This window comes from Phyllopteryx taeniolatus, chromosome 20, assembly GCF_024500385.1.
Source record: "Phyllopteryx taeniolatus isolate TA_2022b chromosome 20, UOR_Ptae_1.2, whole genome shotgun sequence".
NCBI classification, from domain to species: Eukaryota; Metazoa; Chordata; class Actinopteri; order Syngnathiformes; family Syngnathidae; genus Phyllopteryx; species Phyllopteryx taeniolatus.
In genome coordinates this window covers 12,129,247-12,152,829 of record NC_084521.1, presented here as the reverse complement: position 1 = coordinate 12,152,829, position 23,583 = coordinate 12,129,247, and the positions used below count along the sequence as shown (strand labels likewise).

Below are 23,583 nucleotides of genomic sequence, written 5' to 3'. Positions count from 1 at the left end.
CACCTTTAACCGAAAGCTGTGATGTAACAGGTTTCCTAATTATTATGTACTGTATTTAAAAATATGTGATTGCATGATGGATTGCTTTTAGTATTTTTAATAAATTACAGGTAAAGAAAGCAGTACTTGCATCATTAGATTTTTCTGTAGGCGGCCCTCTGAGGAAAAAACATTGCGACACCCCTGCTTTAGGGTGATAAAGAACACCGGTTCACTTTATACCAATAAAAGGATTACCATGTCTTGTCCAAAATATTGGGAATCTATTGGGTAAGAATAGATGAAAACAGAACATCATTTGAAGGAAAACACCTGGTCAAGTCAATCAAGTCAAGTCTTGACTTGAATTTGAAGGAAAACATCTGGTCATTCCTGACCCTTTGATTACTCGGCTCATGTTAAATTGTTTGATAAGCTTCTGCAAGTGAGTACCTAACATTGCTGGCCAACCTTATCAGGTTAACAGAAGTGCTTGGAGGCACTTAAACCACCAAACATATATATTAATAAAATACATTACACATCAACATTCCAGCAGGTAGATGCTAGCCAAAATAAAGAAATTAACAAAATAATAAACTCAACTAAATAGCTATAAAGGGTTTGTCCCTCTGGTTACTCATTAATGCATTTGTGTAGTCGTCAGTTTGACACAGTTGGCAAGACATTTCCAAATACATGGATAATCTAATGGAGCTTTCCATTTTGGATGACTCTACCCAACTGGTAATGACTGGTAATTACTACTCTGATTCCTCAACAATACCAGAAATACAAGCCATGAGTTTGTGTCAAACTCAAAAATACTTTTTTGTAGAAAGAGGAAGTGCCTGATGTGAAGTTGCTGAACATGCATTAGTATGATGTGTGATTGTGTCAACCATGAAATGTTCAAATTACACAATATTTTTTTATTGCTTTTAATTTGCAAATAAATATGAAAGAAAGAGGTTATAAGATTTATTGTGGACTATTTATTGTGCCTTTAACACTGCAGTGTGCAACTGATACTTTGGACTAAAGTATTGCAATGGAACTTAAGGATTTTTGTTTTGCTTGTAGTGGAAGGAAGTATTTTGGTTGCAGGTTTTCTCTTTGTCTGAAATATGTGTTTGCCAATATAAAATATTTCCAAATAACCAAAGAGATGTTATATTTCAGCATTGAAAAAAAAATCTAATAAGTCAACCTGCAACATTATCATCACCTGCATAATGTAGTGAGATCCAATACAAGACAAAAATACAAAACGTCTGCCTTTAAAAGATGCTTATGCTCAGTTTTGATTAATATACATTTTTATTATGGTTTTAGTTTACAACTTCATTATACTTAGAGGTATCTCGAAAATTCTCGTTGCCTTATTTAGCTACACGAGGGAATAAAAATATTGGTCACAGCTATTTGATGGAGTAGTTGGTAGTTGTAAAGCACTGCAACCACAATAATTGTCTATCAAAACCAACCATTATTACCCTTACACAGTAATGGCAACATTTTCAGTACATCTCTTTACATCTCATTAGATTGTGCATGAGGACGGTTGGTGTTGAACAGTATTTTCCCTCTTCACAGATAGTGTTTGTGGTAACTGTACGGCTATGTACAAATGCAAATAAAGTTGTCTTAATGGTCAGGTGCTGGAAAGTCACCACACAGTTTTGCGCACTTCCTATTCACTTGCTAAATACAGTATGACCTGTGACGCCCACATACACAGCGAAGCACAACCGTGTTCTATATGGTGACTGAATATGAGTTAAATTAGTGCAAAACAACATAGTCTTATAAACTCATTGTGTTAGGCCACAACGGCACTAACGTAGACTGCAAGTGTGTGTTATTTTTATTCCCGGGTGCCTTTGGCCTTTTTGGAAAAACTGCCTCCAATGAAACAGGTCTTGCAAACTAGGTCAGTGTTTTGAATGATTTTCTGGGTCCTCTGTGTGTGGTTTTTTTTTCGTACTCACAGACGTGGGCACAGATGCATGAAGCTTCAGTGGGAGTAGTGGGAGGCACACATTAGGATGCTGAAACACACGAGAGGACACAAAATGCCTCACATCGCATCTCCTCACACGTCTTCCCCTATGAACACACACTTCAGAGAGATCGAGAAAAATGAATCAATGTTTTAAGTCCAGAAGACATAAAATAGCACCTTGACACAACAAAAGCTATGTTTCACACTCATTGAGCACTGATATGTAGGCTAAATTACAAAAGATAACAGTAAGCATTCCTTATTGCAAATTGTGCTAGTGCTTTGAAAAGAAAGAATGTCAATGTAGCCGGCAGCATTGCTTAGTTTATTTTTATTTTGGTAACTACGCTGAAAAAAGTACAACAAACCTGTTATCCGTAGGAAATAATAATAATAAAAATAAAACAGATAAATATTAGTTCGTTTCAAGTGAACTTTCTCATTTATAATTATGATTAAATGTATTTTCTTTACTATTTAAATTTACAGCAGGGCACCAAACTGAAATGTTTCATTTTGACCAAAGGACTTTCTTTAATTATGTGATTAGTGCATGTATTGTGGACTTGGACGGAAGGAGTGACGTTGATTGGTAAGAAAAAATAACTCTGCATTTTGGTAAGGTTACGGTTAGTTGAAAGAAATTTATGTTTTTAAACATTGTTTATATCTTGCAGATCTTTCAGAAATACGCCATAAAACGTTTTCAAATAACGACGGTGAAAAATGCTTTAGATGAAAGAAAAAGTTCCAGGTTAAACTTTATGGATACACTAAATCATTCCTTTTTTATCAATCCAAGCTAAAATATTAACTGTGACGCATTTCTTCCATTTTTATTTTGAGTCTTGACTTTTGTATTTATGCATCGGTTAAATTAAGAACGATATTAATACATAATGGACGCTTATTATTGTGGCTGTTTGGAGTGGTGTAGAACTGCATACGGACAGCTAATATAGGCAATTCTATAGTTTGGTTGCCTTTTGTATAGCTATGTCTAATAGGTAAAAACTAGAAACATCTGTCAGTGCGTTGAACTTCGACTCTACATGTAGTGTCATCTCAAATCAAAATCTTCGTAATGGCAGAATTGTTTTAAGGCATCAGTCTGGTGTGCCCACTGTTGAGCTCAAGCAGCACAAACAGTTCTGTCCTGCCACCTCCTGGCTCATTTTGGTAATACCACAATAATTTAAAAAACGTTTTCATTGCACTCCCATGTGATCGCATGACATTTGTATTTCACCTGTTTGTTTTTACTATGCAAATATTAACAAAATAAAATACCCTGTGTATTTAAAGCTTCCACACTTTAAAGGCAGCAACTTTTATTTATATGTTGAGATGCAATTCAGGTTTCAGGAAGGGTGTAAGCCATGCCACGCTCATCAGTATCAAAGCAATCACTACGTCATACGATAAAACAAAATATTTGCCAAGAACCAACTCAGTAATAACTTAATCTCATAAACTAGCTATGGGTTGACAATTTCCTACAGATATATGAAAATTTAGTTTTCCAATTAGCAATAAATATCAAGTAACAGGAGAATGAATTGACTATCACAATACGGTTGGTATTGGTGCCAAGACAATAACTGATTTTATATATATATATTTTTTTAAAATAAAAATGTGATTTCATAGGCTACTTATGCCTGACACCTAATTGTTCAAACTGTTCACATATGTAATATGTCACAAGCTGTTTTTCCCCACTACTATTTCATGAACAATATCATAAACCTATTATTGTTTAGGTTATCCATAACTGCACCATAAGGTAATCAATGTACTTAAAGCTGAAGTGTATTTATTTTTTTTAAATGGCACTGTACTTGGTGCTAGCAGTGGGGGAAGTAGAGAGACCCAAAACTTACACATTTAGGCCTCCAGGTGAGATGACATACAATGTAAACAAAAAGAAATGCATGGAAACCTTTGGGAGCTGTTCTGGCACGTACTGCAAATTGCTTAGCATCAAATACAAAAGGCATGGAAGAGAGGCTTCTTGTTTTTTTTGAAATGTAAGGAAGTTGCATAAAAACATCAGCTCCATTTCCCCTCGCTTCAATTAAATGAATTGATTCCAGCTTCAACCAGTTCAAATGTCCCCACTTAAATAGAGCCTTTGTGTGTATGTATGTATTTGTGTGCGTGCGTGTTATATATATATATATATATATATATATAAATAAACTGAATGGAAGAGGAAGTAACTCCTGACAAGGCAATGTAAGCTCACAACTGAAGGGGCTATTTGCATGTTTCAGTTAAGTAGTTCCAGGTAGGTGATTGGCACTTTTCCCTTCTGACTGCCTCGCTCTCCCATCAGCCAGTCTGAGTCCATGCCAGGCACGCTGCTGACTGTGATCACCTGCAAACAGACAGTGTTTCATGCGTTACTGTGGGAGCCATGTCAGGTATTAAATTCATTGATCACAAATAACCTGTTGTTGACCAATACTGGCCACTCATGCCAGAGTAGCATCTGCTCCATTTGCACACTGACTGACGAGTATCTGCAACATTTGCACAATCAACATTGTCCCAGATTATCGCACTACTCGCTTGAAGTTTCGGTGCCCTTTGCACTATGGTCATTGCACCTGACTATTTCAATATTAGTCTTTCGAACTGCTCTAAGTGCTAGAGGACAATTGTCAAAAAAAAAAAAAAAATTACAAAAAAATGTACTGGCATTACCAGATAACTAGCAACCCTTTATTGCTCAGAGACTTTTTTTTTGTCAATGTCTTTATGTCTCAAAAGTGTTCTTTGTCAATTGACTGTCTGTTGTCATACTAGAGCGGCTCCAACTACCGGAGACAAATTCCTTGTGCGTTTTTTGGACATACTTGGCAAATAAAGATGATTCTAATTCTGAGTCTTTCGCATCTACAATTAGCTGGTGACCAGTCGAGCGTGTAACTCACTATTAGTTTTTCCACATAGGGCCTGAATAAATACATTTTGTGTTCTTCCTTATCCCAAGAAATACATAAAATGAATCCCTCTGGCAATCTAGTTGTCAACAAAATGTAAATCATGCACACAAAATGTAGAAACGCGCACAAATAAAATATTAGCTCCTTGCTAGAAGCAACGTACAGTGGAACCTTGCTGACAGCTACAAGTGTGGCTCACCTCATCAGCCAGCAGGGAAAGTTCACTGCTACTCGCGGCGTCGTAATCGTAAAGGACCCTCGCATTGCGGCTGCCGCTGGAGCTACGTAATTCACTGAAGCCACCTGATGTGGCTGAGCCGCCACGGCTAGAAGAGCTGGGCAGGGACGCTGACACTGGTATGGTCGGCACTGAGATGCTGGCCGTTTCAGACACTGACGACTGGTTGTTATTGGAGAATGATGAAGGAAAACTAGTGGGGGAGAGAGAGAAAGAAAGTAGTAAGAATGAGATGCTAAAAAGCATTTGATGGTAGATGCTCAGAAGAGTAACGTTACCTTCCCAGTTGCTTTTGCAGATCCACCATATACTGGTAACATTGAGCATAGTATGTTGTCTGAGCCTCCACAAAGTCATTCAAGCAGCGGAGGTGGTGTGCCTGATTCCACACAAGAAGAAATGCTTTAAGTTTATGAAGCTTTACCCAATTCATGTTTAACTTGTGACACATTTCATAGCTTCATTATCTCAGCTGCTTTTTTGCACTTGGCAATTGTAATATAGGAAATGTATTTCCAGCTTAACGATCCCTTCATTTTGTAAAGTTTTCTCTTGTGGTCTCACCCACTTGCAGTTACATATCTGAATCTATTTTTTTATTTTCAAATGTGTTGCGTGACTGAGACTGCGGTGACACGTTGCGTTTCTGCTGAGATACACACATGGGTGCTGCTGACGCCTTCTAGCAGCAGTCGGGTGATCTCAGCCTGACGGTCAAATTCACTCTGAGTCATCCTCAACTCCTGTTCTGCCTGCGGGAGAGAATAAAAGTGATTTCTAGAGCATCTCCACCATGGACATGTTCAACACATAGAACAGAACACACGAGACAAGTGTTATGTCCTGTAAAGTAAATAAATAAATAAATTAATTAATTAATTTATAAAAATAATAAGTCAGTAAATGGCACAAGCGACCGAAGGCCACATTTGTCGCACGTGATAAGGAACAGAGTTTGGCTTCCAAAAATGACACTAATTTTGAATTTCGGAAGGATCCGTCACTCAAAATATTGTAATTGTAATGATACAAATATGTTGGAGTTAAACACGGGTGTCTAACTCATTGTCGAGGGCCAGACTGTAGTTACCGTTTCCCCGAGAGGGCCGTTATGACTGAAACCATAAAGGTACAAAATTGCCCCATCGTATTACATATACACAACAGATTTACTAGTTTTGAAATCAAAAGCCAATACAAATGGTTTGGTTCAGCTCTTGAGTTTAAAAAAAATAAAAAATGATTGGTAACAACAAAAAAATGCTTGCAATATCACAATTTTATTAATTTCCATTTGGCTAATGATTTGCATTTTTGGTACAGATCTTTCCTAAAAATATGATGTTGACACAAGTGATTTGCTTTGGAGGGCCTCATGAAATGATGTGGCGGGTCTGAGCTGGCCCCCATGCCTTGAGTTTGACACCAGTGTATTAAAATAACCACTATAAGGATTTGGGGAGTTAAAAAATATTAAGAAAAGTTTCCTTGTCTGCATAGCGAGTCAAAAGGAATCAACATATAAACCTGCCATACCATGACTTGTTGAGTCTACCAGTATGTGTCGGTGAGAATGACAATGGCTTTACTGTCCTGCACTCTGCTGCTTTCAGTACCCATCTGGATTGATATCAGGAGGAAGGGACTATAACTATAGATTTAACCTTTTATTGGTCTTACATACACAGGACCAAGTGTGACTGGAGAAGATATTACTTGGGGAGGAGATGCCTTCTGTGTGTACTTTAAGTGTGTCCGAGTGTTTTCGTTTTTTTTTTAAGGTCAAACAGGGCTCCAACATTCCACTCACCTCTGTCACTTCCTCTGCTCACATCTGCTGGTTTGCAATTTAAAAACAGTGACATAAGTTAGAGCTACAGCTGTTGTGTAACTACGGATCATACTTACACCGTGTGACAAAACAATATTAGTTTTTGAACATCACTTGGGCTACAGAACACATTATTAATTAACATAGTCACGTTTCTATGTTACAACTTTTGAATCATTACCACTCAAACCTTGAACACTATTCCATCTGTCTAGCTTTACAATTATTGACAGGGAGTTTGTTTCTTTGTTACTTGTTGACTGAGTGCAGACAGCACAGAAATGAGGCCAGTTTTACTGACTGTGGGACGATCTCATTTCTCTTAATTGCAACGTTTCTAGTTTCTGGCTCTTGAATGCTTCAACCACAACCCAGACGTTGTTCGTATTCCGTCATATAAAGGATCATCTCAAGTGCACAACGAGGATTGAGGAGGTTCCGCGGAGGAGCTACAGTCGAGGAACCATTGAGGTTTCCTTTGTGGAAATCTTTTAGGTCCTCGACAATGCCAGCATAAAAATGGTTTTGTTCTCGCTAGATCGTAAACAGAGCTGGACTTTAAATATTAAATAGTCAATCTTTTGTTTAGACATTAATTGATTATTTTAATTTAAATATGACTATTTTGCTTCGTCATTGTTTTATCTTTGGCAGTATTTAATATTGAAATTATTTAATTACACTGGTTCAAGGTTACCACGCAATGAAAGTTAGTAATAATTAGGATGTCATTTTGTCAAATACATTTGGCCACAAAGAAAATACAAATTCAGAAGTTTATACACTGTTTTTGCATTCCGTAAAATGCATAAGAAATACAACACTGTATACATATTTACAAGTCACTACAAGTACGTGCTGCCAGAGAAAAGTGTGTAGAGTGGTTGGTAGCGCACTGAAGAAGCCCACACACAATCGCCTCTTCATATGCAGTTGTGATGAGAAACAGCGTTGCTAATATATGAGTTTAATTTAATTCCACTAGAACAAAAGCACAATGTGGACGTGTTGTAATACTACTTATACAGCCACAGAGACAACTGTTTTGTGATATATATCAATGACGTAATGTCATCTTTTATTGACGACTCAATAAAATGATGACATCAAGGAGCGAAAGTCTTATTTATGTCCCTAAACATTTGTCTCTCATCGCTCCTCTGTTGTTCTCTTTGACCTGACCTCTTGTGGGAGGAGCTAACATGTAAACAGTGGAGAGAGGATTGGGAACCAAGGAGATTACAAATTTAAGATATGTTTTGAAAGAAATTACAGAAAAATCAGTGGCACACTTACTCAATGTTTTTCATTATTTTGATCCTGTTTTATGATCGATGACAGAAAAGGTAAAGTAATATGAAAGAGAGTGCCACATCTTGCCCAAATTTTGTCTTGCTAAAGTCTGAAAGATTTGAATGATGTTTAAAGGACCATGATAAAAACAATGCAGTGACAGTGTAAATTGGGGTAGCATCGCAAATGAGCAGAAAAGGGAAGTATAAATGTGTCACAGATACTTATTCACATTCATGTGACTTCATACAGAGTTACAGGCCCCAGGTACTGTTTCCTTCCTTAAATGAGGATATTGCCGCATACTTTTAGGGAAACAAAAATTTTGACGGCTGTTCAATGTTAAAATAACCCGGACACCAAGATGTAAAAGAACAAGTACATACCACAGCTCTAGCATCTGCCATGCGGGCCTTCTTGAGTCTTGTTTTGGCTGCATCCAGATCCAAGCGTTTGACCTGCAGCAGCTTCCGTTCTTTCTGCGTACAAATAATTAACAAACATACATTTTAACAATGCTGCTGGTGTTTTGCACCATATTTAGTTTTTCCATGTATATACTTTGGATGACTTAACTCTTTTAGTAACTAGTGTCGACATGACAGACTCTCTATCACAAAGAAACAGGCAAAGACTCAGTTTCTTTACTTAATTAGGTACCAGGGAAATATAATAATATGCTAAACAATAGGTGTATCAAAAAAGCTGCTTGTATCAAAGTTGAATTCTGATTAGCACTGTAATTCGGGCATTCATTTGAAAACTTCCCTTCCTTTTTTTTTTGGGAACGTGTTGCAGGCATCAAATTCAAAATGAGAGAATATTTGCAAAAAAGTAACGTACACCAGTTTAAACATTAAATATCGTCTTTGTAGTGTATTCAATTGAATATAGGTTGAAAGGAATTTGCAAATCATTGTATTCCGTTTTACGCAATGTCCCAATTTCTTTGGAATTCGGATTTAGTGTCAACTGAATTGCCTGTTGCGAGATTAGAATCAGTATATTAAATAAATTAAATTCAACAATAAGCTTATTGTGGATGTAATTTACAAGCATTAGACTAAAGAGTGTTTTACAAAATAAAAACAAAAACACAGCAGACCCTCCGAATTCAAACAGTTCAATTATACCATTAGTTGCACAAAAGTTTGGAGGTCAAACAATCACAGTGCCTGCTATCACACAAAATGTCAGCCAATCTTGCGAGATCTCAGCAAATCACAGAAATGATGACGTTTGTTTTATGAGGAGTGGTAACTCCTATTAACAGCCGATTGCTTATTTCTGTTACACATCCAAGTGTTTGTAGTTTTATTTTACTTTCATATTTACAAGACAGCAGTTAACTTATTTTTACACCTGCATAACAGTTAAGAATTTTACTTAAAATATTCAGTACTCCCTCATCCTATAGAAACTTTTCAAATTCTGAACAAAATTGGCAATTGACCAGCAGGCAAACATATCTGCACTGGACAATTAATACAGTGCTGTGAAAAAGTATTGGCCTCCTTCTCAGATTCTTATATTCTTGCATAGTATCCTCACTTTAATGTTTAAGCTCATCAAACAAACATAACTAGACAATATAACTCTAGTGAACTTAAAATGCTGTTTTGAAATAGTGATTTCATTTATTAAGAAGAAGAAAAAAAACTATTCAAAGTGTGTGAAAAAGTAAAGGGTCCCCTAGACTGAATAACTGGTTGGACCATCCTTAGCAGCTACAACTGTAATTTTCGATAACTGCCAAAGAGTCTTTCACATCTCTGGTGATATTTTGGCCCACTCTTCCTTGAAGAATTGTTTGAATTGGTTTTCAAGCATGAACAACTTTTTAAGGGTCATGGTCATGCCACTGCATTTCAATCTGATTCAAGTCCAGACTTTGATTAGGCCACTCCAAAACCTTCCTTTTGTTTTTTTCAGCAATTCAGAAGTTGGCTTGGTGTTTTATGGATCGTTATCCTGCTGCAGAACCCAAGTGCGCTTCAGCCTGAAGTCACAAACTGATGGCTGAATGTTTTCCTTCAGGATTTTCCGCTAAAAAGGACAGAATCCATGGTTCCATCGATCACAGCAAGTTGTCCAAGAAGCAGCCCAAGACCATCACAATATCACCACGTTTGACTGTTAGTAGGATGCTATTTTCCTTAAATGTTGTGCTACATTTACGCCAGATGTAACAAGACATACACCTTCCAAAAAGCTCAACTTTTATATTGTCAGTCCATATAATAGTTTCTCAAAAGTCTTGGGACTCAGATTATTATTTATTATTATTCATTTTCTTTTTTTTGCAAAAGTAAGACGAGCCTTAGCAGTGGTTTTTGCTATTTTTGTCCTGTCTCTTCCTTATTATGATGTCATGAACACTAACTTTAACTGAGGCAAGTGAGGCCTGCAGTTCTTTAGAAGTTGTCCTGAGTTTCCTTGTGGCCTCCTGGATGAGTCATTGCTGTTCTTTTGGAGTAATCTTTGGAGGCTGGCCACTCCTGGAAAGGTTCACCACTATTCCATCTTTTCTCCATGTGAGGATAATGGCTCGCTCTATGGTTCGCTGGAATCTAAAGCTTTGGAAATGGCTTTTGTAACACTTCCCATACTGATACATAACAATTACTTTATTTCTTAACTGTTCTGGAATTTCTTTTGTCTTGATCTTTTGTCCGACTTGATTTTGCCAGGACAGATTCTGTTTAAGTGATTTCTTGATTGAACAGGTCTGGAGGTAATCAGGCTTGGGTGTGATCAGTGAAAATTAACCAAAAATTGTGATTAGCCACAATCAATTCATGATATAACCAGGGGGGTAATTATTTTTCACACATGGCCAGGTAACTGAATAATTTTTTCCCTAATAAATAAAATAATTTAAAAACAGCATTTTAAGTTCTCTTGGGTTATATTTGACTGATATTTACATTTGTTGATGATCTTAAACATTAAAGTGGGAAAACTATGCAAAAATACAATACACACACACACAAACTGTATACACTGTATTGCTGCAGCATGGCAGCGGCCGGCTGGATCTCATTTCATTCCCGGAAACGTTTTTTTTTGTTGTGAAATATTGATATGACATGGCATTTTTTATTGGCCGTTACACCTGCGACCTCGCATGGCCATTCGACTCAAATTGGAGCGAAACTGTGCAACAGAACAGAATCCTGCAAAGTCGGGTTTGGCAATGTCACTTCGTGTGACCATTTTCTGTATTTTGTACTTTTTCAAAAAGTTAAAATGTTTGCAAGAAAACACTAAAAATTAATCATGTGGAGAATGGCCACTGAGGTATAATTTACTGAATACAGACCAGCTGTTATTAAACCATGAGCACTGTGAATTACTTAAGACTGAAGATCTAGATTGAAGTGAAAATTGCAGGAAAAGATAAGAGCCGAGCCAATGCCATCGGTCATTACCAACTCACCAGGATTGTTTTGAAATCCCCCTCCAGAAAGTTCCTGAAAGGGGTCAGGAAATTGATGGCAGAACTTTGAATTAACTCTCGCTCTGCGCCGCCAACCTGCTTCTGGGTTTCGCCACATTTTATCAAAGCATTTCCTACAATAGTGAGCAGCACAAACAAAACATCACTCCCATTATTGCGCTGCTCAGGAGATGGTACAATCTAGCAACTAGTGCAGTAACTATGGCCAGTCCATTGGACAACACAGAGCACTGTATGTACTGTACCATATGTATACAATTGATAGTCACCATATGCAGTGCCAGGACCAAATTCATTTCCTGAGTCAATCATGGACTGGCCCAACAGTTCATGGTTGTTCATTCGTATCGGGGCCTTTTTTTCCAGTTTCTCATACACAAATTCTTCCAGTCGGACATCTGAAAATTACAAGGGAAACTCAATTACAAAGTCATGAGACAACAGCGAGGGGGCCATGTACGGACACTAAATTCAATACCGCGAACACAAGAAAGCTCCAGAACATGACATACTTCATAAATTACAACACAAGTATTAGAAAACAAAAAATAAAAAAAAATTTAGTCAAATATTTGATTGTCCATGGGACAAATGGAGAACAAATCCAGTTGACCATGTCCAAGGCTGTTACCACCAGGTGGTCTGTCTTTGTTGTATTTTTGCTGTAATGTGGTGCAAACGAGGGGGATGCACAGTTGAGTATACAGATGTCACACACAATTCTGCATATGGATGCAATTAGAACACCATCTTGGATATGTTAATCTGCTTGCAAACTTAAAATTTCACATACAGTATATCATCACCATCATAAGACCATAATGATCCTGCACAGAACACAAACTAAATGTCTTGAATCTTTTTAATTAGGAACAAAGGGTATGTTCTTACTTGGGTTGGGCTGTAATAAGACTTCGGTTTGCTTCATAATCTTCTCGGTCCATTGTTTGGTGGCCTCAGCTCTTACCAAAAGATTCTCCAAATGGGCATCCAACTCAGTCTTCTCAGCCTGACCGAACTTCTCCTCTGTGAACTTAAAAAAATATATATAAAAATACTCCACTTCAAACAGCGCATATCAAAATACAAAGACATCAAACGTTCGACATACTGTTTTTTGGGGGGGTTGCGGGTGGCTTTAAAGTTTCCCCCAACGTCATGCGTCCAACTAATGAAGTGCACTATCTTTTTAGCGGCCTGTTTTGATGGTTGTGTTGACCTACTACTGACTAATGGACACCAAAACATTGCCGTGCTGCATGACCTGGCATAACGTGCTAGTGAGACACGTCTCGCTATTTGTTAAATTATTAGTTAATACATACCACAGTCAACGCCGAAGTTGCGAAATTTGCAAATGTAACTGAGGGTAAGCTAGAAGCTAATTAGCAATAACTTCCACTAACAAAACGTTTTAAACTTACTTGTACAGCACGGCTCAGGAAGGTACCCGCGTCTGCAGCTAGCCGCTTGACATTAAAATCCATGACAATTGGGATAAATGGACTCCTAATAGCACGGTAAGCTTATTTCAAAGCAGCCCAACTTCCATCTCTTTTGAAACGTCACAGAAGCAAGTTTTTGTTGGGTGTGCCACCCAGCTGTTGAATGTACAAAGATGACACAACAACAAGATAGTTCCCGCTACACTCCGAAGCACGATAACAGTCGGACCGATAATGCGCATGCGGTCTTTAGGCGAACTCGAAAAGCTGGGGCTTGTTTTGCATTCCTCTCGTTTCACACGCTCTGCTTTGCAATTCACGTTTATTTACGTAACATTGAAATCAATGCGGCGGCACGGTGGACGATTCTTCAATTAACCTAAGATGCATTTTTTTGAATGCCAGAAGAAGAAAACCATACAAGCACAGCGAGAACATGCAAACTCCACACTGGAGGACTGTACTCAAGATTCAAAGGCAGAACCTCAAAACTATGAGGCAGACATGCTAACCACTAGGCTACTGTGCTGCCCACCCATCCATCGTCATCATTTTATGGCCATGAATGTTTGACCTCTCTACAGTCTAGACTGTCGGCCCTCATTGGCTTTTTTCCTAAAAAAATATTGTATGCTGACCCTAACCGTAAACATTCAGTATAATAGTATTTTAATGACTTCTCCATTAACTCCAGGTGGTACAGTCACTAGCGAGTAGTAGGAGGAGGCTCATCTGTCTCATTTCAGTGAACATGGGTGTTTTTTGCTGTCAAGGCTCGACTTCAAAATGTACAATTGCAACAACATTTAAAAATGGTGCAATGACTAAGCCTCAAGATCTTCCACTCCACCTCATTGATGCCAGATTTCAGGGACAGGATGGAGTTGTTTTTTTTTTATTTTATTTACAAAGATATTGACACAGGGAAGATGACAATACATTATTTCCAATTAATAATTTATTTTACAACCCTCCCTCCATTTCTTAGAAAATGTTTCTTGTGGAAGTGGACTTTGGCAGATTGGGAAGAAAAAAAAACAACCTCTTCAGCTCTGGATATAATTATGCCAGACATGCACAACTACCTGCTGTGTGGGAGGAAGTCAGGCACAGGGAGAAATCAAATGACTTCCCTTCTGTTTGTTACCTACGCCCTCTTAGCTGTGACCTATTTACCCAGCTAAACAATGTTGTCGAAGTTTATTCATCATCACATTCATGCATTATTGTCAGGCCATATAGATGTGGACATGCTCTTACAGCTTTATGATAATTCTTATTGTGGTGCCATGACATTTACAATAAATATTTTCTGACTCTCTTACCTATTTAAACCTATTTACCTATTACCTTGCCTATGTTTTTCCTCATTAATGTACACACAGCACCCCATATTGACAGAGAAAAAAAACTGAATTGCTGAAATTTTTGCAGATTTATTAAAAAAGAGGCGGCAAGGGGAACAACTGGTTAGCACATCTGCCTCACAGTTCTGAGGACCGGGGTTCAAATCCCGCCCCCGCCTGTGTGGAGTTTGCATGTTCTCCTCGTGCCTGCGTGGGTTTTCTCCGGGCACTCCGGTTTCCTCCCACATCCGAACAACATGCGTGGTAGGTTGATTGAAGACTCTAAATTGCCCGTAAGTGTGAATGTGTGCGCGAATGTTTGTTTGTTTATATGTGCCCTGCGATTGGCTGGCGCCCAGTTCGAGGTGCACCCCGCCTCTCACCCGAAGATAGCTGGGATAGGCTCCAGCACGCCCGTGACCCTTGTGAGGATAAAGCGGTACAGACAATGGATGGATGGATATTAAGAAAGAAAAACTGAAATATCACACAGCCATAAGTATTCAGACCCTTTGCTCAGTATTTAGTAGAAGCACCCTTTTGAGCTAATACAGCCATGAGTATTTTTGGGAATGATGCAACAGGTTTTTCACACCTGTATTTGGGGATCCTGTGCCATTTCTCCTTGCAGATCCTATCCAGTTCTGATAGGTTGGAGCGTGAATGTTGGTGGACAGCCATTTTCATGTCTCTCTAGAGATGCTCAATTGGGTTTAGGTCAGGGCTCTGGCTGGGCCATTCAAGAACAGTCATGGAGTTGTTCTGAAGCCACTCCTTCATTATTTTAGCTGTGTGCTTAGGGTCATTGTCTTGTTGGAAGGTGAACCTTTGGCCCAGTCTGAGGTCCTGAGCGCTTTGGAGGTTTTCATCCAGGATATCCCTCTACTTGGCCGCATTCATCTTTCCTTCGATTGCAACCAGTTGTCCTGTCCCTGCAGCTGAAAAACAACCCTCAGCATGATGCAGATCCACCATTCTGCATGGCCATGCAGCTGAACAGGACAAGTTAAAAAAATAATAATAATAAAAGTAAAGAATAGAAAAGTTCAAACTGTTGTGTCAGGAAAAAGACCATTTTTTCAGTTGTATTAATGTACTTGTTCTTTTTTTTTTACATCACTAATGTAAAAGATATCAAGATCTTGGACATCCCAAATTCAGATTTGTTGCTGTGAGTGCTTAAAATGAATGACTATAGAAGTCAGCACTTTTAGTAACACAGAACAGCTCCTTTGAGGGAAGCATTATTTTCAGTTCCAGTAGTAAATCTGCTCTTTCACTTCTCAATAACCAAGCATGCTCCACGGAGTGGGAAGACAAAAACCAAATACATTCTTCACTTCAGCAAAAACCATTGTGTTTCCAAATCTTAAGAAACCTCAGCTATCCATCTTGCACTTCAATTAAAACAGCATGCACATGCAAGTAATGTTATCCTTTATTAGTAATTGATAGCTTTTAACAGCGGTCTCTTGTTCATAGCCAACTCAAGCACTTGGCACAGACTCCCCCTCTTCTTACATAATGCAACTTTGATACAACAAACAGATTCAAGTCTCATTCAGTCCAAGACTTTTGAAACAAGACTGTCATGAATTGTCATTTCTAAGCACACGTCTGCAACTTGAGGAAAGTCTTCATGAATAGCTTTGAAAGGAACTAACCACCATCAATACCTTTTAGGTGATAATGCAAGGCAACCTCAAAGAGTAACTGCAATTTAGGCTGTTTTTTGGAACATATTTTTGACTAGCTCCAGCAGCCGAGGATATCTGAGTGTCCTCTTCCTCCAAGACTCCGTGATTCCTTGGAGGCCAGTCTGCAAAGACATCATAAAACATAGGAATGACTGACACATGTTGAACAGAAGTTAATTCAGGCTGGAACTCCAAAAATCTGTATAATTTGGAGTTTAATGGATTTAATTGATTTTATTTACTATTGGAGAAATGTTGAAACAATTAGAAAAGCTTGGAAGTCAACCAGTATCATAGATCATTACGATTGTGTTCCACAATGGAGGTTCCACTTCACCCAACTTATCTGTACCATACAACTTTTGGCACTCTCCTGCTGGTGGTGATGCTTAAATTGTATAGAACCTAATGATTGGAGTTAGCCATACTGCAGTCCCTTGACAAGAATTGTCCACATGACAACAGGAATTAAATGGGAGGAATCAAGCTTATTTTCTTTTAATAAGAAATAACCAAGTGCCAAGGAGGAAAGAAAACACAAAATGGATATCTTCCATTGTTGTCTTCTGTTTACTGTGTGTCCTTTTCTTTCCTAAATTAATTGGCAGGTTACACAGTATCACGCTGCTATGATGTCATTGTAGCTGACGCAGCTATCACTATCCCGCCTACACACCCCCGCAGTGGAAACACAAGCCAGATCAACTGTTCCTAATCATACTATGGAGAATTGAATTATGGGCCTCATGTAGCTCAAGATTATGAGTACTGATCCCAAGTCAGAATGTTTTAAATATATTACATTGATTAGTGGAAAGTTCATATATAATTGATTCTTTATGTGAGATTCAGGCAGAACTCTGACAGTACAGCTTACTGTGTTTTGGCGGCTTTCCCAGATACGAAGAGAACACTGATGCCTTTCCCTTTTTAAAGCTGACATTTTTCTTGCCTTTCTGACAGTGTTTCCTCAATGGAGTAGTTTGACACATTGCCATTTTAAACTCTGTTGCAGATCGTAAAAGCGTTACAATCGATGTAACATGCATGTGTATATTCACAATGGGGAAGTAACAATCAGAAAGGTATTGCATTCTAGATACAACTTTCCAGACAGTCTTTAAAATTTTAAAACACGCTTGAAGTTTAAATTCTGAAATAATTGCAGGCTTGTGTAGTGTATCTTTCTTTGGATGTGAGTTACTATGAGTATTATGGAAATCTACCAAAGTGATTTGCATGAATGTTTGGGGGGGGGGGGGGGGGGGGCTGGTGCATGCGTTCAGGAAGAAACAGTTACATTTTGTTAGGGATCTGGAACTTGTTGCTCCTTTTTTGTTTGACCTTCACAAAAGTCTCTGCACTAGTTTTGGTTTAATCTTGCCAGGACACAAAAACAGACACAGAATATTTTTATATATTTGTTAACAGTTTGGTGAAGTCAGTACACTTTGACTGCTTTTGTTGCATGTGATTTCATGAACAAAATTATAGTTGTTCACAATTTGTGTTGTTTTGGTGTTAACCCATTAATTATAATGTTTTCTGTTTAAGTCAAAAAATGTTATTTGACCTCTTAATCAATAAATAATAATGTGCTTTGCTGTTTTTTTTTCTTTAGCTTTTTTGTAAAACTACAATTTCATTATATTTTAGAATTCAATTTTTTCTTGTATTGAGTGTATCAACCATTACAGAAATATGAAAATAATTTGGGTAATTACCAATGCTCCTCATGTGGGACACCTGTGACATAAACCTTACATTGGGAGGTGGTCTAAAAAACTTAAGCATGTATATTATTAACGATACTCAGAACATGATTAAAGTCAGTCTGGAATGAGAGCTAAGGCCCTTCATCTGTACAGTCACTTCTGCCCCCACTGCTGTACCTGTGCCCCGAAGCAGGCTCCAATGAAAGAGGCTCGGCTGGCGGTGCATCCCCCGCAGCGCATGGTGTCCCTGACAGCTTCATCCAACTGGCTCAACGTCAGGACTCCATGTAGCGCTCCTTGGAATGCACCAGGCAAAGCTGGACAGAACCGACATTTAGCAACACATCATTGCTACCCTCCCGCTCCAGAACGTTTCACATGAGCCTTTACTGTCTGCACCTTTTAGCCTTGTAAAACTTGAGACACTTAACACAGTAGGAAGGGGAAAATTAAAAGCCAGTTGAAAGGAGATCATTAGTGTGGAGATGAAAGGCTGGAACTGAGGAGGTGTAAGAGTTTTGCCAAGTCATCAGGCTATCTGACTAACTTACCTCATGTGTTTGTGAAGATAGTGGGTATGAGCTGCTGGGATGTCTTGGCCAGGTTGTTCTTCACTTGGTGGATATGTGCTTCCACAGAGATATGAGAAGATTAAGGTAGGTTTACTGTGTAAATATAGTGAATACTGTGAAAGATTTACATCTTAATATTTCTTTCTGAACGAGTACTAGCCAAATAAAGGAGAAAAGCTTGAATAGTATTGGCTGAAAATTACTACTGCCAGACAGCTCACATTGTAGATGGCCCGATCGTTGACTTCATTTACAGCACAAATTAATCAATAGCGTTTGAGTCGGATATCATTCAAAAGCATTGTAGGTGTCAATTTTAAAATGACTATCGATTGAATTCGATTTATGAAACACTTAAGGGCGAACTCACACTAGACCTTTCAAACTGTCGTTGAGCCCTTTTGAACAGTAGCAAAGTCCAGTAAAGTTTGATAAATGTAAGAGCTGTCATGCGTACTTAAAGGTCCCATATTTTGGCAATTTAGACCTCCACAGAGTGACTCCCTAACATGGACATAGTATAAAAGTGTCAATTTCATTTAATAAAAACCCCCCAATAAACATCTTGGTTTTGTCATTTGCAAGGCCGCTCTGACAGCTACTGTACTTCTGTTTGACCTAGTTTTGTATCCGCTTTGTCCATATTTGGCTAAGACCGCCCCTTTCCTTTGATTGGTTGGCTCCGTGTAGAAGACCCACTTGTGATAGCATACGTGTTTGTTATGTTAACAGCGAGGATAAGCGGCTCAGAAAATGGATGGATGACGGAAATACACTCATCTGGCAGACTGGAACTTGAGAGTAATAATGGACAAGATTGTTCATCCGGCTAAATGTAAGATGGCAATTACAGGGTAGGGGGTTACCGACATACGATGTTTTGAGGTTACAAATGTCATGCAATTAACTGGTTTGCGTAGGAATACTGTATGTTGTCACGCGGCACAATAATGCCCACTTGCTTACCGCTGTATTTAGTGCTTTTCAATTGATTGTTTTATATTATGCCGAGAATTGTTTTTCATATAAATATTTACTTTAATTATGATTTACTACTGCATTAGCAAAGGTAGACATTCCAACTTGTGTACAAATTTGTGTTCCATCGCTGCCGTAGGAATGGAACTCTAAAGACTCCATACTGTAATGCGTTCATTCTTCTACAGTTATTCATCATAACTGTCAACTGACATCATGCAAAAAAAAAAAGAATTCAAATGATTAAAAATAATCAAAACAGTTTTTAAAAAGGCCAGCAGGGAATTGGAGAGGGAGAGGGAATCGCCCAAGTCCAGCACATTCCAATGGCCTAGTGTGGGTGCGCCCTAGTGGATGATTTTATGACAGTGTAGTCTTACCAATGACTGCATTATCAACCGCTTGAGGGTTCTGTCTTTGTGGATCATTCAACTGAGACAAAACTGCTTCCAGAACTTTGGAACTTGGGCCATTCAGAATGAAATGTTCCAAAATCCTGACCACAATTATAAAACACACAAAAGGGTTGAGGATAACAACTTTCCCTCCAATGAGAAACCAAATGTTAAGAATGGAATGTTTTCAATGTCTTGCCTTACCTAGCTGCAGCCAATGTCACAGCCACACACATGTCATTATTCTGGGTCACCCTTATGACTTTCTCCACTTTCTTCAGCATTTCATTTTGGCCAGCATAAAGGGCCACCACTGGAGCCAACTTGGTGATGCCGTCCATTTGACAGTCCTTGTCACAACCTCAAACACACGCACATGAAAATTCACAACCCAAAATATCAATCATCAATGATAGTTATTACTATTATTATTATTATTTACCAGTTTCTTCTTTGCCAGCATCCACATTTCTGATGAAAGCTTTCAGGCTCCCATTCCTCCAAGGACCATCAATAGGAAGGATAGCTTTGGGACCTGGGCAATTGAAGCACTTTTTTCATATTCATATCAGCTTTTTGAGACAGATTAATTCTTATTAATGGATGCTGTTTTTATAGATATAATAATGAATAACTCATCAAATGGTTTCTTTCTCTGATCACAGTATGACTCTCTTTGCCCTTTGATGCATTTTAACTTACTGAAATAGAGAGCCGTTGTCTTGGCATGTTTCTCCATCATTATGAATGATACAGTTGTGATTACTTATTAAAAACAAAAACGGTACAAAGATGGCCAAGTCTGACTTATGAATATTTTAATGTAGAATACACAATTGTTTTAGACGTGTGTGCATCCCTCTGGCTGTTGTGTGGGCAAAGACAGGAATATTGCAACAATAACAGAAATGTAAAGTTACATATTCACAGGTAATACTGTAAAAATGTACTGTACCTCCTGTTTTGCGGTAGGGGTCATTAAGCGGCAGGTCGTACACTGTCCCCGCGCCAAAGAACTTGTAGATACGTTGAGTCAAATCCTCCACATTGATACCTGCCCACACACGAGAGAGAAAAACTCCTTTGCTGCTTGCTGAAATGAGCTCTGGTGAGGTTACTGAGGTATTGTGTGACCACATGCATGACCACAAGATTTTGTACGATTACTTTCTCTTTTTTACCGATTGTCCTCAAATGCAGAGCAAATGTAGACAAACTATTCACACACACTTTTAAACCAATGGACAATTTATAGTCTTCAATTATCCTAACATGCATGTTTTTGGAATGTCGGAGGACGGCGGTGTGCACAGATAAAACCCAAGCGAGCATGTGGAGAACATGCAAACTCCACGTTGGAAGTCTGAAGCTGAGTTTCATACCCTAAACCTTAGAACTTTAGTGCTAACCACTAGGGCACTGTGCATTCCCTAGCTGAATCATAAAAAAATATTTTTTTAAAGTATTCCAGTCTTCTCCTTTCACACGTCATGGTGCACAGTGGTGATGACACATGTACAGTAAGTTTTTACAAAAGCTGTTTAGACAATGTGACACTCTGTCCCGCCTGACTCAGTTGTGTACCTCCACACTGACTCAGTGATTCCAACAGGACGTAAGCTTGGTCGCCATAGCACGTCTGCTCGCCTGTCTTCCTGCGGTAGAAAGGATTTGCAGAGTCGGCACGAAACTCTGGTGTGGGTTCCAGGTCAGCAAGAACTTCTCCGAGTCTGTCTAGATTGTAAATCCAGTGCATGGGCTGGGCTGCAATGGAAACACACACAGACGAGAAAAACGAGAGTGTATAAGAGTTGATTTTGCCTAGCTGCAGAAAACTAACTTCCAAAAGCTGTTTACTTCTCATTTAAGATAGACTCTGCTACCATAAACTGGCAGTCAAAATGTCTGAAGAGCCACCCCTTCTATTTTTTTTTTTTATCAGCGCCAACAGATGCCTCAAGATGCATCTGCTGTTGATGCAGGTCTGTTTTTATGGCATCCATCACAAAGTTAACCAAAAATTACATATTCAGATAATGTACAATGCCTTTTAATTCAAATATTTAATTTCATTAATTCCCATGATTGTTATCATATGCAAAAAATATTGTCAAAATTTGATTGGCTATACAATATATAATCTTCCGTAGAATAAGACAGAGATGCATAGCAAAACAACAGTGTAACAAATACCATAGAAATTCAGTATTTAGTAAACAAAACAAAAAGGTCCTGTTTTTGTAAATACAGCAATGCCTTTTCACCATCAGTACCACACATTTTATCTTACCTGCTGCATCTGCTACTGCTGCCCCGATAATGGCCCCAATGGCCCTGTCTTGCACACTCAAGGCCATCTGTTTTCAACACACTTGGAGAAAGAGCAACTGAAGTCAAACACTGCAACATTTCACATGGTACAAATACTTATCATTTGATAAATAACGGAATATTGTAATGACTATGAGTATGAATGCAGTAAACAGCTTGTACGGAATAGTTTAAAAGGGACATTTCTACACTGTAGGAGTTAAAATACAATACTCCATGAAGAACTATGACTACACATTTTTTTTATTTCACGCTTATGCCCATTGACGGAATATAGAAAACATGATTCTCTCAATAAAAATGCATGTTCAGTACAGTATATGTTCATGACTAAAAAGAGAGTGTAACAATGTGATGCGTCATTATAAAACATAAATGCAATCATGTTTATTCTTACCTTGGAGTCTCTTTGTGACCTTGTTGTAGTCCACTTGACATGTTTTGAAACATCATCTGTCGCCCCCCCTCGAAACTAGTGGGAGGGTACCACCAGCCCCCTGATAATGAAGCTCCAATGGCAAAACAGAGGATGTGGTAAGTTTAGCTTATGTTTGTCAAATATATGTTAGTGATGCTTTGATGTCATCAAGTTTTTAACTCCATAGATGGAAAGTAACAAATGATGACATGTTGAAGTAGCTTTCACAGACTGTACAGAGGGCGACCAGAAGCCAATCTGATGCGTCATGCTCCCTCTCTCTGTATACCTTCCACTCCATTGCCTCCATCCTGATGCTTTCCCAGCTGATCCCCTTTTGGTGATTTCACTCGGATGAGATCCTGCAAGGCCTGGCCAGGCTCCATTTGTCCCAGATCTCTCTGGGGGATCCCAGGCCATTATTTCTCTTATGGCCTTCCAAGCGAACAAAATAGACTTACCCAATCAATTCCGGTTAACAACAATGAACACAAACACAAATAATGTCACATTTACTAAAAATCGTTAGATGTATTCTATTAGTTGTAGCTTGCAATGGTTGTGAACAATATAAATAAACGATGCAGCAAAGACACTGTGTTAATTGTTTAAAAAATACATTGACTATGAATTGCTGTAAATAAATACAGTTCATTAAAGTAAAGGGAGGGGGATAGCTTGTGCCTCAATGCTGCGAATACATAAATAGATCCAACACTGTCTCCACATCAAGTGACATGAAGAACAGGCTGGACATCTATCATTAACAACCAGGAAGTGTGCTCATGTGCGTGGGGGATGCGGACATTTTGGAGCAATGAGAATCTGGCTGGACAGTGGGAGGGTGCTAATGGTGTCAAAACCTGTAAAGTAATAACATTTAGCCAAATACTTACAAACTTTATTATCACAGTGATGGAAAACAAGCA

At 38.5% G+C, this 23,583-nt stretch overlaps 1 protein-coding gene and 1 pseudogene across 1 annotated transcript; both read right to left on the bottom strand.

The window, feature by feature from the left end:
* Positions 1-3,298: 3,298 nt before the first annotated feature.
* sh3glb1a (SH3-domain GRB2-like endophilin B1a) lies at positions 3,299-13,431 on the bottom strand. Its single transcript, XM_061757825.1, has 9 exons — positions 13,182-13,431; positions 12,649-12,790; positions 12,027-12,155; positions 11,737-11,870; positions 8,684-8,776; positions 5,836-5,925; positions 5,452-5,552; positions 5,135-5,366; positions 3,299-4,364 (listed from the first exon to the last, which is right to left on the bottom strand). The coding sequence occupies exons 1-9, from the start codon at positions 13,242-13,244 to the stop codon at positions 4,257-4,259; spliced, it is 1,092 nt and encodes a 363-aa protein (XP_061613809.1). The 5' UTR covers positions 13,245-13,431; the 3' UTR covers positions 3,299-4,256.
* Positions 13,432-15,968: 2,537 nt separating this feature from the next.
* Positions 15,969-22,771, bottom strand: LOC133470403 (crystallin J1B-like; annotated as a pseudogene).
* Between the last annotated feature and the right edge of the window lie 812 nt (positions 22,772-23,583).

What these genes read in the sequence shown, in the direction of transcription:
- sh3glb1a (XM_061757825.1), bottom strand. Translation starts at nt 13,244, where the DNA reads ATGGATTTTAATGTCAAGCGGCTAGCTGCAGACGCGGGTACCTTCCTG. An exon ending in CTTATTACAGCCCAACCCAA is followed by an intron (nt 12,156 to 12,648) that starts GTAAGAACATAC and finishes TGTAATTTTCAG; the next exon opens with ATGTCCGACTGGAAGAATTT. An exon ending in AAGGCGTCAGCAGCACCCAT is followed by an intron (nt 5,553 to 5,835) that starts GTGTGTATCTCA and finishes GTGTGGAATCAG; the next exon opens with GCACACCACCTCCGCTGCTT.